We start from the raw sequence: 15,000 nt of genomic DNA on the forward strand, positions 1-15,000 counted from the left end.
CAGTAAGTGTTAAGTGCATGAAAAATAGTTTGACTCGGCGATATATTTGTTTGCTGCAAACGGTCGGTGGTCGAGAGCCATTAGAAGTTTTTACAAAGTAAATCACAGTTACGGGTGCACTTCGCCTCCTTAGCTGCTTGGTGTTTTCATTGATATGAAATTATGAAAACATTGAGAAAAATCTACCTCAAGAGAGATGTACAGTTGGCTATAGAATAGAGATGATGTGGATAGAAAGAAGATTGAATGATATTTACAGATGATACTCTGTCAGCCCTTTTAATAGAAAATAAACAGCTGAAACTACTATAAGGGTTTGTTAAAGGAAACAATTGAAATATAATAATAAAATAATTAAGATTATGGTGGAAAAAGTAAAGCCAGAAGGTTTGAACAATGGCCGTTAGCATGTTTGAGGGAAAAGTTTATATAATCGATTGGGCATTCGTAAATATTAAGCATGTTGGTAGACATGATGGGATTAAAGAATCAAATGATAAAGTGGGCGATAGCTTGGAGGGTGAAAGAGAAGCATGAGCGAAAATAGCGAAAATATAAGAAGAGGGATAATTGCTAGATTTTTTTTTTTATCAACCTGGCGATTGATTTAATACTGAATGTGAATAAAACAAAATAGTTTTGAAGCTAAATAGAAAATTAATATGATTGAAATGGCCAGGAATGCAGGAGCAAAGAGACGGATCAGTTTGTAAATTTGACGTAGTAAGCTAATAAATATAGTTCATAGTTCTTAAATCTTAGACAAGTTGCAAAGAAGACTTAAAAACATATACATTGATGTTTGTAAGAAAAAAATGGATGTGCACTGGGCTAGAAGTCTTTGACGAAAAGTTATGGAAAAGAGACACCATACTGCTAGAGAAGCTTCAGTTGAGGTGAATGAAGCACCTGGGATATTGTGTAGGGTTTCTGCGTAAGTCTTTATACATGATTCATCAAGTATATTATGATTTTGATAGTGGAAATTGTCCTTTTTGTTCCTTAGTTATAAAGACAATTTCTCCTCGGTAATTGAGGAAAAAGTTATGTACCTTTAATGTACTTGCTTGTCGTAAGTACAATCCCTGGATATCTTTTATGTAACATGGTTCGTGATGAATGTTGATACTATCTCAGTATTAGTATATTAACTGCACTCTACTAGATGTTTGGCATAATGTTACACAATATTTCAATGCTCGGAGTTACTGACATTTTCAAAGCAAGTAGAGCAAGTAGGTACAATTGTTCGGGTGGAAATTTCATTCCCTTACTGATTTGGGGAATGACTCAGGACAGGAGTTTTCTCGGTGGTCTTAATGAAAAATGAATGTGAGGGGGACATTGTTACGATGCATGAACATAGAAGCAAAGAATGCTCGACTCCATCTAGCTAAAGAAAATAGTTCAAATCTTTTGTTATCTTTTATTTAGGGTTTAAGGTTGGACGAGTTTCTATGTCTGTGCTTGAGTGTGTAAAAACTTAATACCATCTCGGGATTTATTCCATTTTCTTTGCTTAACAGCTAAAATGAAAAGCAATTTTTTTATTAGTGATTTCTTTTTGTATTTCGGTCCTTGCTTTATATTTCTTGTGAAGGTCTTTACTGCCGTTATATTTAATAGGTATTTTTAATTTTAATAATTTATTTAACAGTAATATAAATAATATTTTTCCTTAACGATGTTAATCGAGTTTTACCCAATGAGTTGTTAATGTCCTTTTAATAAATAGATAAATCTACTGGAAGATAGATTGGTTTACATTAGGCGATCGTGTTAATATATCAGGCTGTGTCTTCTTTAATCACAGTTTTTCAATCTTAATACGTATTATGACTCACCAGAAACTAATTGTTAAGCAATAACGAACGGCAGATTCTCCTCTTGAAATTAATGTTTCAATTGTGAAAACATAAATATTCTAAGTCATAAGAAAAAGTTTATGGTCAGAGGAAACTGACTATATGTTAAGGTTGAGAGGTGCCTTCAAATTTATAGCAAAACTATATATAGACAAATACCTTTAAGATACTTATGCGTTCGTAGTTATGTAAGCAACACGTCCCTCGTCCCTTTTAACATGCAATTTTCTGTGTCTGTAATAACCAACATTCGCTGGTACGTCGATCAGATTGCCTGAATTTCTACAGCAATTTTCTCCAGTCTGAAAAGGTAAGTGATTCAGGCCAACCTTCCCCATCTGGAGCCTAATCATCCTTTGTTATGGGACTGAAATTATTGAGAAGTCCCGACCCAACCCGTACCATCGCTCGAGGTTAGGGTGACTTTCCTGCCTACGAAGTGATCTGGAATGTACTGCCCTTTCACTTCCTTTGTTCAGCGGATGAAATTCTATTGAAAGTCGGCATGCTGGACATAGCTTGCCTTGCGTGCTTGCACTTGTATGTGAGCTGGTGTTTATCCAGATGTGGTCCTTAAACATTGCTCACTAGAAAAAAAGAATAAGGGATCTTTATTTTCATTTCATCAATGGTTTTTTTTTAATTTTGTGTTTGTTTTCTTTATTTCTCTTATTGGTTGCTTCAGAAATAATGGTATTTTTTTCAGTGTTTGATCTTTTTAATTAAGACCCCTCTTGATTCGACAGTAGACTCTAATACTCTGAAGTAAGAAAGTAACATACAAAACCTTCAGTAACGAAACTAGAATGTGGTTGTTACTTGCTGTTCAAAATGTTTTGAAAAATTGTCTGCTGAACCTTGAACCATTTAAATGCCATGTGTTAAATCCCTGTACGCTTATGATTCATGCTTAATTTGCTAGTCATGCAGTGACGATCTATATTCCGAGTCTATAGTAACATCAACAGTGCACCATATAAGATATTCACCCCTTTCAAAGAACTGATCTTGAACGATTCACTTTCACATTGAACATCTACAAACTCCTGTCGCATATTTCTTTCTAGAGCTTCGCGTTTCAAGTAAATCCTGTTATCATTACTTTCCTTACCCGCGCGCAATCATCCACAGTTACTTCGTTTCCTACGTGATCTTTGCTTTTGTGATATCCTGCTGAGTCAATCTATAACTTGGTTGTCTTATAAAGTTCTTATCATTTATTATTATTTTATCTATTTCTACCATGGATTTATCACGCCTTTTTTTTTTTTTTTTTTACTAAGGGGCCTAATGAGGTATTCATTTACCAAAAGCGTTACAGTGGGCCAATGTCATTTTATATTAATCAGGGCTTTGTTCTTGAAGACCAGAACTTAAAATGCACAATGGAATGACTGCATCAGGATGTGTGCATCTGAAACTTTATTGATCTTACTATTGTATGACAGTCCTTCATTTAGTATATGAATAAATTGGAAATTCAACTGGCAATATTAAGCCTATTCAGATACTAATGATTTCTCCTTTTTTTTCTTTTTTACAAATCTTATTTTAAATATTGATGTTGTTCCAAAACATTGGATTGTTTAAAGTCTCGAAAAAATAGTACCATTAACATAATTGGAATAAGAACCCTTTCTCTGAATTTACGTCTCAATAGAGAAACTTATTTGTATGTTCTGATTTGAATAGTTTTGTTAGTCCAATTCTTCCATTAACTATTTTTTTTAATCTCCATCTTACAAACATTGTTATAACCAACTGGCTTTCACGGCATTATCCTTATCCTTTCTCCCGTAGGAGGTGGTTTTTGAACTTCACGTGCAAACACTCGGTTGGTTTGGTTTTGGATTCTCCTCCAATGGCAACATGAGAGGAGCTGACATCATAACAGCCTGGGTAAAGGACGGCCAGCTCTATTTGCAGGACAGACACGGCATCGGTGATACAAGACCTCCTCTGGATGATCATGCTGACTGGCGGCCGCTGCACGCTCGGGAGAACGACACGCACACCGTCCTAATTGTGGCGCGTGACATCAACACGTGCGATCCCCAAGATTATTTGCTAACTGTGAGAAGACTGAACAGATTCTGCCAAATTTTCTTATCATGTTTTCATTATACCATCAGTTCTCATTTCATATGTACTCAAACAAAATTCTTTAGAAAATGTCTTTACCAATAAAAAATTCTCGAAAAATGAACTACAGAAAAAGAGGCTAGAGGGAAACCAGAAGCTTTTCAATGATTTTGTAGATCTAAAGAAGGGTTGTGATGCAATACCAAGCGAAGTGATGCTTTTGTGCTTGAGGAAGAGGAAAGTCCCGGAGAAGTTGGTTAGAATGGTAGAGATGATGTACAAAAGAACAAGGTAAAAAATAATAGCAGCTGTTAGGGAAACAGATACCTTTGAAATTAGTGTTGGATTGCACAAGGGGTCAGCATTAAGCCCGTTTCCCTTTGTGGTGGTCATGGATGTGATAAGTGAAGAGATAAAAATGAAGAGTTGTGGGCTGTATGCAAATGATTTGATTGTTACCGCTGGAAACGAGGAAGACTTACAGAGAAGGGCTGTAGAGTGGCAAGATATTTTGGAGATGAGTGGCTTGAGAGTAAATGTGGATAAAGAAGGGACTGGATGGTCACACATGAATGTGGAAGCTAGCCTATAAAACAGGTGGAACAATTGAGGTACTTAGGATCTCAAGTTGAGAATAGGATAAAAACAGTTTGGGGGAGGTGGAGGGCTGTAGAAAGAGTGGAATGCGATAGGAAAATGCCAATCAAGCTAAAAGTCAAGATCTATAGCACACTAATAAGACCAGTGTTATTGTATGGAAAGGAAACGTGGGCTTTAAGATGAAAAGATGAAGCAAAGCTTGTTAGAATATAGATGAGAATGCTGACGTGTATTAAGGGACTATCACTGACTGAAAGATCGGAAAATGATGAAATAAGAAGAATGACTGGCGTAGTAAAGATTACAGAGATGATAAGAGTGTCACGACTGAGATGGTGTAGACACATGTTTAGGATGGTTGGTGAGGAAGGAGTGAGGAGAACTTGGAAGGAACGCGTTATAGTACAGCGGCATAGCAGACCAATTGTTCAAATTGGTCTAAAAGCACCAAAATTGGCACACATGTAGATTAATATATTCTAAACATTTTTGGATATGGAGGCATTCAAGATTAGCCCTTAGGAAGATATGGCGGCCATTGTTCAAAATGGCCGCCATTTAACATTAGCGTCATTACATAGACTTCATTATGTGTCGTTAGTTTGGTGCTAGATGGGCCAAAATTCCCTTTTTTTACATCAGAATTAACATCAATAAATGTTTAACAGCTATTTAGATGAATCTTCTCAAAAATGGCCCCCAAACTGGCCGCCATTTTGTGGAAAAAGTGGACATTTGATGAAGATTTCAATACTCAATGACATAATACCTCTAATAACCAGTACCTGATTTCAGGAACACACTTTAATTGCTCAAGTTGCTTTTTTATTTCAAATTGCTGGCAAAATTGCTAGTCAAAATAATACACAGAGTACGGGAAGTTTACAGTATGGTCAGATTGTAGTTATATAGTCGACCAAAAGCCCAGTCTCTAGGCACAGTACTTGTGTAATCCTGCAGTACATACATGTAATACAATAACGTAGATTTTGCCACACTATGTTAATTATGATTCCGAACTTTTCAAATCTGGTCACCAGAATTATGAATGTCTACAGATCATAATGTTGGTTAGCAAGTTTTCTGTCCCAATCTACTGGCATTCGCCTTCACAGAAACATAGACCAGTGCATTGCAGTGAAGCGTTCTTGCACTTGCAGCGGTTTTTGCAGCCTTTCTTGCATCCGCAAGACACCAGCTCATAGGTTGGAAGAGGAGTTTCTTGAGACGTACTGTGTCTGACAGCTGGAGGCTCCTGTGTCTTGGTTGCTCCCTGCTTCCGACTTTGCTTGACACTGTTGAACTTGAGAAGCTGCGCAATGGAAAGAGCTGCTTGTGTTGAAGAGGAATGGCTTTGATTCTTGATGGTGGGGCCATCCAGCACCATATTTACCATTGCAACTAGTACGTTTGGCACAGAGTCCTCCTGACAGCCGCCCGGGAATGATCCACGGAATTGGTAAGTGTCTTCAAACATATATCGACGAACTATCTGTGCAGCACGCGCAAGGTGAACTGCCTCAGTGTCACAGTCTTGCTCGCAGGCTTTGCCTAGCGCTTCACCAATGTCTTCATCAAACGCTAGTAAAACATCTCGGCCTTTGCTGTGGGATCTCAGGCCTGGTATCTGGGCTAACAGGCGCTCTTTCAGCCTTGTGCTATTAACTTTCTGGCACAAAACAACCCCGAGCTGTTCCATTCTTGTTGTGTATAGCTTTACAAGTTCTGCGAGTCTGAAGACTGGGGTGGTGCCCTCTTCTAGGTGGGTTTCCTCGATATACAGGACCAGTTCAGCCAGTACGATTCTTGACATTACACCTTCATGGTCAGTTTTCTGCTCGGCTTCTACAGTGGTCTTTGCACGATAGTAAAGAGCCAACAAACACTTGGAATGGTACTTGGCCTCCAGAGCCACCATATCACCCATGCTGAGCCTGGCTATGAGTTCATTGTCCCCAACTTGCGCTGCACACTTCCGTACGCGTGTGTCCACCTGGAAGGTTGTTACTTCATGTAGGGTCTCTGTGCCAGACTTTCCACAGAAAAAGCAGGAGGTGCCGCTGGTAGTGGCTTCTGAAGAGTGTGTTCTGGCGCGCTTGGCCTGGACATTGTCAGTACTATCAAATGCTGAGCTGCTTGCGATGCGTCTCTTCTCTGCTCTTCGTAGCATTGTGTTATTGTATTTGAGCATACATGTTTTATGCCACTTGGCCTGGTGGGCAACCATTGTCGCCTCAACACCTTGTCCTTCATCTAGTCTCTGTAACTGAACAGTTCTTGGCAGTTCTCCGAGTTCATCAAATTTGACCAAGTTTGCAGCCATTGTCGTGTATCCACTCCCAGGGTCTCGGCGTTTAGACAGTACTGGGCAGACAAGTGACTCTGTTGTCTCCTCTTGACATACAAGACACAGCTTCCAGTTTGTCTCAGGAGGTGTTGTGGGAGTACGTTGCTCAAAAGTATCGACCAGTTGGAACTTCTTTGCCATAGCTGCAGTCTGGAACAACGCGTCTCTGATGTCAGGTGGTGCTGCTGCTGCCTCACCTGCAAAGACACAAAACACCACCATGTTACCACAAGTTACTACTACAAGCACCATGACTATCAACACTATACTATTACTGCAGCCGCCGTCACTGCCACCAACGCTGCCGCTGCAAAGTAAAATTCATTTTCTTGTGAAATGGTAGCCAAATTATTTGGTAAGCACAGAAGTATGTGTAATTGTACAATACTTATCACCTCTAGCACACTTATCACCTTTAGCATCCACAAAAAGACAAATTATGGTACATATTCAATGACGCTAACGGTAAATAGCGGCCATTTTGAAAAATGGCCGCCAAATGTGCTACGGGGAGAATCTGGAATGCCTCCATATCCAAAATTGTTCAGAATGTATTAATCCACATGTGTGCCAATTTTGGTGCTTTTAGAACAATTTGAACAATTGGTTTCATATTTCTTACTATGCCGCTGGGCTATTAGGGATGCGGATTGGTAAGATTAAGAAGGAGGCAGACTAGAGAATTAGATAGCAAGAAGGATGAGATAGAGAGCAGAGGTTTGATGGAAGAGGATGGCTTTAACAGAAGGCATTGGAGAGGGCACATCAGGTAACCGACCTCGATATGATGGGAAAGAGGATTCTTGAACTAATTGAAAAGTTTTAGTAAAATACTAATGTTAATGTTCGTCTTGAAAAGGATAGGATAGCTTTCTAGTATGACATGTGAATATGCATATTTCTGTTTCCTATTTTCCATGTTATTTCGTAGAGCGTTTTTTATTGGATGGTGGATCATTAGTTACAGTTACGTTTTAAGCTTATAATGATTTGGTAACAAATGACAAAGAAACTTTTTTTTTTTTTTTTTTTTTTTTGCAAGATCTGTTTTAAAAAAATATTTTCATTCTCATGTGAAAATTAAGGATTACTTTTATTCAGATGATAAATTTCTTTCAGAGTTTCCGATACACACATACACACACAAACACACGCACACACACACGCATATATATGTATATATATATATATATATATATATATATATATGTATATATATATATATATATATATATATATATATATATATATATATATACCCTATATATTATTATTATTATTATTATTACTTACTAAACTACAACCCTAGTTGGAAAAGCAGTATGCTATAAGCCCAGGGGCTCCAACAGGGAAAATAGCTCAGTGCGGAAAAGAAAAAAGGAAAATAAAATATTCTAAGAAGAGTAACAACAATAAATATCTCCTATATAAACTATAAAAACTTTAACAAAACAAGAGGAAGAGAAATAAGATAGGAGAGTGTGCTCGAGTGTACCCTCAAGCAAGAGAACTCTAACCCAAGACAGTGAAAGGCCATGGTACAGAGGCTATGGCACTACCCAAGACTAGAGAACAGTGGTTTGATTTTGGAGTGTCCTTCTCCTAGAAGAGCTGCTTACCATAGCTAAAGAGTCTCTTCTACCCTTACCAAGAGGAAAGTGGCACTGAACAATTACAGTGCAGTAAACCCTTGGGTGATGAAGAATTGTTTGGTAATCTGTGTTGTCAGGTGTATGAGGATAGAGGAGAATATGTAAAGAATATGCCAGACTATTCAGTGTGTATGTAGGCAAAGGGAAAATGAACCGTAACCAGAGAGGAGGATCCAATGTAGTACTGTCTGGCCAGTCAAAAGACCCCATAACTCTCTAGCGGTAGTATCTCAACGGGTGGCTGGTGCCCTGGCCAACCTACTACCTATATGTGTGTGTTGGGGGACAGGTGTTTTCTTTCATAAATAAACCCACTTTTGGTCTTCAGAAACAATTATACACCCATATATATATATATATATATATATATATATATATATACATATATATGTGTGTATATATATATGTATATATATACATATATATATATATATATATATATATATATATATATATATATATATATATATATATATATATATATCTCACAATGGCATTTAATACCGAATTCTACCTTGGGAATATATATCCAATGAAATTCATTATTAAGGTAAATGCATCTGGATAGGCAGAGATTAGAACCCTTACCTTTTCATTCAAATCATTGCCTGCGAGGACTCTACCAATTGACCTATCAAGAGAGATGTAAGTTTATTACAAGTCGCCGTACATATTCCTGTCGAATTCAGGAATCTGTTCTAGACTCGAAAAAGTTTATTTCAAGTCTAGAACACCCATTACTAGTCCACTACAGACCGAAGGCCTCAGACATGTCCTTCCACTTGCGTTTATTTATGGTCTTCCTATGCCAGTCCACACCCACAAACTTTCTCGGTTCATCAGTCCCTCGTCTCGTCTTCCGTATATTGCTTTTTTTTTTTCTTACAATCTCTAGGGACTCAGCCTGTTATTCTTAATGTCCATCTATTATCTTTCATTCTCATTATATGTCCTGCCCATGTCCATTTCTTTTTCTTATATGTTATTAGAATCCTCTACTTTAGTTAGCTCTCGTATCTATGTAGTTCGTTTCTTTCTCTCTTAGTGTTATTCTCATAATTATTCTTTCCATAGCTCTTTGAGTTGTAAATAGTTCATGCTCTAAGGCTTAAGTAAGACTGGAGAAAGTGGCATTCTACTTTCATAATCTCATTTTATTTTTCAAATGCTCTCCATATTATGCTTATCATTTTAATTTTGTCTTGTGTCCTAGGGAAACACTTACTGTATGTCGCAAGTATTTTATTCATTTACAATCTCTAGAGGTTCGTCCATATCTCTTATATGTTTCTCTATTCAAATCTTCTATCATCTTTTACAATTCCTCCCATGATTTACATTTATTAAACACTACTCTGGCATCTGCAAATCTCAAGTTGTTAAGGTATTCGCCATCAATATTAATTCCTGCATTTTTCAAATCAAATTCTTATAAACTTCTTCTAAGCATGCTTTGAGTAATTTAGGAGGGATGGGGTCTCCCTGTCTAAGTCCTTTCTCAGTCGATATTTTCTCGCTATCTTCATGTAGTTTTACGATTGCTGTACTTCCCGTATAGATATTTTCAAGAATTCTAACATGAGATTCATCTATTCCTTGTCTTTGAAGGGCATTCATTACAGCTGATGTTTTGACCGAATCATAAGCTTTCTTATAGTCTATAAATGCCATACATAGTGGTTTGTCATACTCTGTTGATTTTTCTATTAGCTGGTTAATTACACGGATATGGTCAGTTGTTGAATACCCTATTCTAAAGCCTGCTTGCTCTCTTGGTTGATGAGAGTCTAGCTCTTTCTATTGGGCTTAATATGATCTATATAAATATCTTATGTATTAAGGAGAGTACAGTTATTGTGAGGTAATTTTTCAAGTCTTTTGTGTGTCCCATTTTGTGAATCAGTAAAAGGATAAATTTTTTTCTCAAGTTGTAGGTATAGAATATTCTTGCAAACATTTGTTGTAAAGTTTAGCGGATTTTACTATTATGAAATCGCCTCTATCTACTATCAAATCAATTGTTTGGCTATTTTCTCCTGCTGCTTTGCATCTTTCATTCCTTTTAATGCTTTCTTTACTTTTCTTACTGTTATGTTTGATACCGGCTCAGGTCTTTCATTATTTCTTTTGGCAAAGTTCTTTCTTATATCACTATTCTATAGCATTGTACAGAAATTTTATCACTCCATCTGTTTTGCTGATAATATTACCATTTACATTAATTTGATGCTTCATATATATATATATATATATATATATATATATATATATATATATATATATATATATATATACAGTATATACATATATATATATATATATATATATATATATATATATATATATATATATATATATATATATGTATAAGTAAAGTGAACACTGGATGAATTGAGCAGGTGTTTAAATCTAGGTAAATTTGTGCTAATATGAAAGCTATTCCAAAGATTAATTCTAGTCTAATCTTTCAATTTATAAAGATGTAAGCATCATATGGAAATGGGGTCTTCAAATTCACGATTTTTTTTTTTTTTTTTTTTTTTTTTTTTTTCAGAACGAGACAGTTCGTATGATATATGCTTGGGACGACCAGGATCCGTTGGACAATTCGGGACCAAATTATCACGGACAAAAGAGAGGGAACAGGTAAGAAGAAGGATCAGTAACTGAAACAGGATATTCTCTCTCTCTCTCTCTCTCTCTCTCTCTCTCTCTCTCTCTCTCTCTCTCTCTCATGAGGCTGTACCATCTGTAGGGAGAATATTCTCTTTCAATTCTTGTTTCCATATGATAATGCTGAATAGATAGATGTAGGTCTCGTTTCATAAATTTCCCCTGTTAATTTTACTTTGCTGTTGATTTTGATTTATTTTGCATTTTCTTATAATCTTTAAAGTTTATTCTCTATTTCCCAGTTTGTTTTCAGGGCTGGATGACGTTTGCTGCTGACATATTTTCCTAGTAGGGTTGCAGCTTAGCTTGTGTTTATAATAAAAATATTACCATTTCTAAGCATTTTTGGAGGCATTATCTCATTCAAATAAGCATATATGTGCATATTAAAAGCCATATTTTCTGTCTGACCGTAAACTCTGCCAAAGTAGACCAAATTATGAAAGATGCTATTGCAGGAGCTTGATTTTGCTATTGAAGAACACTTGAAAAATTTCCTTTTTGAATTTTGAAAGAGCGCCGTAGTAATATATTTTTATTGGGAGATCAGAGATTAAAAGGGACTCAATTGTAGAAATCTCTACTAATATTTTTATCAATCGAATGAGGTGATGGTTCATAGATCATAGAAAATTTTTATTTATATCCGTATGATACTACAATTATATTTCAGTCCAGAATTTATATCAAACCTTCGAAGTGTCAAGGTATATGTTAACTAATACTGAGACGATTATCCAATGTAGCTTTCAGTAGGGCCAATTTTCTTTAATCTATCTCGGATTAAATAAGGAAATGAATCAAATTTGTTCAGGTTTGGGGATGAATAGAAAGTTCAGCCGCAATATTTGACTGCGTAGTTTGATCAAGATAATTTAGTTCGCTTTATTTTGTTCTGTTATCTAAACAGGTTTGCATTAGTTTTGCTGCCCTTCCACCACGCAACAGTCACAAATGATGTTCAAACATGGCGGGTCCGTCAGAAAAAAACGTTACCGCCTAAAAAAGACACCTTTTACTGGTGCCACATAGAAGCAGTCCCCAAGGCCAAGACCAAACATCACTATATAGGAGTAAGTCTAACTGTATTTAAGAGGGTGTAGAACATGAACACACTATAATCAAACCACTGCAGTTCTCCTGCCTTGAGTAGGGCCATAGCCTTTGTACCATGGTCTTCTACTATCTTGGGTTAGAGTTCTCTTGCTTGAGGGCACACCCAGGCACACTATTCCATCTTATTTCTGTTCCTCTTGTTTTTTGATGTCTTTATAGTTTATATATGAAAGATTTAATATAATGTTGACACTGTTCATTGCTTCTCTTGCTGTCTATTTTTTTCCTTATTTCCTTTCCCCAAGGCTATTTTTCCTTGTTGGAGCTCTTTGGCTTATAGCATCTTGCTTTTCAAACTAGGCTTGTACTTTAACTTGTAATAATAATAATAATAATGATAATAATAATAATAATAATAATAATAATAATAATAATAATAATTATTGGACAAAAATTCTTATACACAATCAAATAAAATTCTTGGTTTATTTATTTTTGATGAGTTAAGCAGGCACCATCTAAGGTTTTTATCTATTTCTATTTTCTTCCGTATTTCTGTGTATTCAGGCCGTCAATATTTTCCTTAGGTGACATTTAAATGTTTATGGAACAAATATCTGAAATTGTTGGATAAAATTTATGGAAATTTAATCAGATTAACCTACCACTGACTATGCTTCATGTGAATCCAATTGACTGAGAAAGTCTAAGCCACACTAGCTTATTTCGTTACTGATGATATATACGGAGGAAAATGCCTGATTTTGAACTACCTATACTACATGCAAAGGCTATTCACAATACGTATTTTAACCATCTCAAAGTCAAATGTTTTTTTTTTTCAGTTCAAAACTGTCAATAAGACATCATAATGATCATGTAATAATGTCTGCAAAAAATAAATAAAATTTTCATATTCATAATTCGTCCAAAACTTTTATCTTTTATCTTATAAATTTTATCATTTTTTTTACAATACGAAAAATATTTTCAGGAATTCGTGGCATTATACAAAAGCTATTTTTAAATCCATTTATGACATAAACTGTTCTTATTTACTAGTTTACATGAGGATTTCTTTCATTATCTTTTTATTCATTTATCAATTTTTTTTTCTTCAAGTTTGATATGATCTACGGACAGAACAGCCGTGCGTATCTGCACCATGCAGTGGCGTTCGAATGTGTGAGCCGAGACGGCTCCCCGACCAAGGAGATCTTCGAGAAGTACATCGGACACCCGGGTTTCGAATGCTACACCCCAAACATGCCTCCGGATTTCTATCTCTGTGAGAGATTTCTTATCAACTGGGCCATTGGAAGTGAGGTACAATTTTCTGTGCTGTATCGATTTTTGTGTAAGCCATATAACAATGCAGGATTAATATTGCATCGTTTGCATACTTATATATGCTGAATACCTTAATGAAGATGTAAACTAACTTCTCTAGACGTACGCGACTGGACTAAGATGATAAGTTTCAGAGAAGGAATAAAACTTTACCCTCATTATGTTAATTTGTTCATTGTGGACAATGTTCCTGCAAGCAAAATATGACTCGCAAAGACAAATATAGATCACAATATTACGAGGAAACCAGTAATGATTGATTGCATTGTGCTTAAACATTGTAGACTTTTCTTTCATTTTCTAATATGCTGTACAAGAAAATTAGTGTGCGCAGTATACGTTAGCATAATGAACGTTAAGTATATATATATATATATATATATATATATATATATATATATATATATATATATATATATATATATATATTGCAGAAATCACTGTTCCATCATTATTAAATGATTTTGGGCCTTTCAAATCATCATCATCTCCTCCTACGCCTATTGACGCAAAGGGCCTCCGTTAGATTTCGCCAGTCGTCTCTATCTTGAGCTTTTTGATTCAATACTTCTCCATTTATCATCTCCTACTTCATGTTTCATAATCCTCAGCCATGTAGGCCTGGGTCTTCCAACTCTTGTAGTGCCTTTGGAGCCCAGCTTAACGTTTGGTGAATTAATCTCTCTTGGGGAGTGCGAAAAGCATGCCCAAACCATCTCCAACTACCCCTCATCATGATCTCATCCACATAGGGCACTCGAGTAATCTCTCTTTAGTTTAATTTCTAATCCTGTACTGCCATTTAACTCCCAATGTTCTTCGGAGGGATTTTTTCTCAAATCTACAGAATCTGTTGGGTATTGTTTCATTGTCATACAATGACTCATGTCCATACAGTAACACCGATCTCACTAAACTAATATATAGTCTGATTTTCATATGTGATTTCAGGCGATTTTTTTTTTTCAATCTTTCACTAAACTCTTAATTCTAAAGACCCTGTATTGGAGATTCTACCCCATTAATACGTTCTCCTTCCAATAATATTTCATCTTCCATTGCATATTCCGTTCTCATCATCTCTGTCCTTGTATTTATCTTGAGCCCACCTCGTGTGATATTTCAAATAGATTATTTAATTTTATACTGATGATCCCATTTTAATAAAAAAAAAAAAAAAACTCTATGATATCATTAATGTTTTACCGTTCATTATCATCAATGAGATTTCCTTCAACAGGGGGAATTGCTTCCCAACCACGTGGGCTATCCACTGGGTGACCTGCACGGTGGAACGGATTATGTCCTTTTCCAAACTCATTACAGTAATATAGAATTGCACAGAGATATAACTGTCGAGTGGGGAATGGATATT

The 15,000-nt window shown here is 35.9% G+C and overlaps 1 protein-coding gene across 1 annotated transcript in view; it reads left to right on the forward strand.

The window, feature by feature from the left end:
• The window catches only part of LOC137638430 (DBH-like monooxygenase protein 1), a 35,118-nt gene that overhangs the window by 12,841 nt on the left and 7,277 nt on the right, over window positions 1–15,000 (forward strand). The window contains exons 3-7 of the mRNA XM_068370501.1: window positions 3,666–3,938; window positions 11,101–11,192; window positions 12,130–12,292; window positions 13,398–13,601; window positions 14,866–15,000. The exon at window positions 14,866–15,000 is cut by the window's right edge and continues 20 nt beyond it. Coding sequence (XP_068226602.1) covers window positions 3,666–3,938; window positions 11,101–11,192; window positions 12,130–12,292; window positions 13,398–13,601; window positions 14,866–15,000 — 867 coding nt within the window. The remainder of the gene's footprint in view (window positions 1–3,665; window positions 3,939–11,100; window positions 11,193–12,129; window positions 12,293–13,397; window positions 13,602–14,865) is intronic.

The sequence above is a fragment of the Palaemon carinicauda genome, chromosome 3, assembly GCF_036898095.1.
Source record: "Palaemon carinicauda isolate YSFRI2023 chromosome 3, ASM3689809v2, whole genome shotgun sequence".
Lineage (NCBI taxonomy): Eukaryota > Metazoa > Arthropoda > Malacostraca > Decapoda > Palaemonidae > Palaemon > Palaemon carinicauda.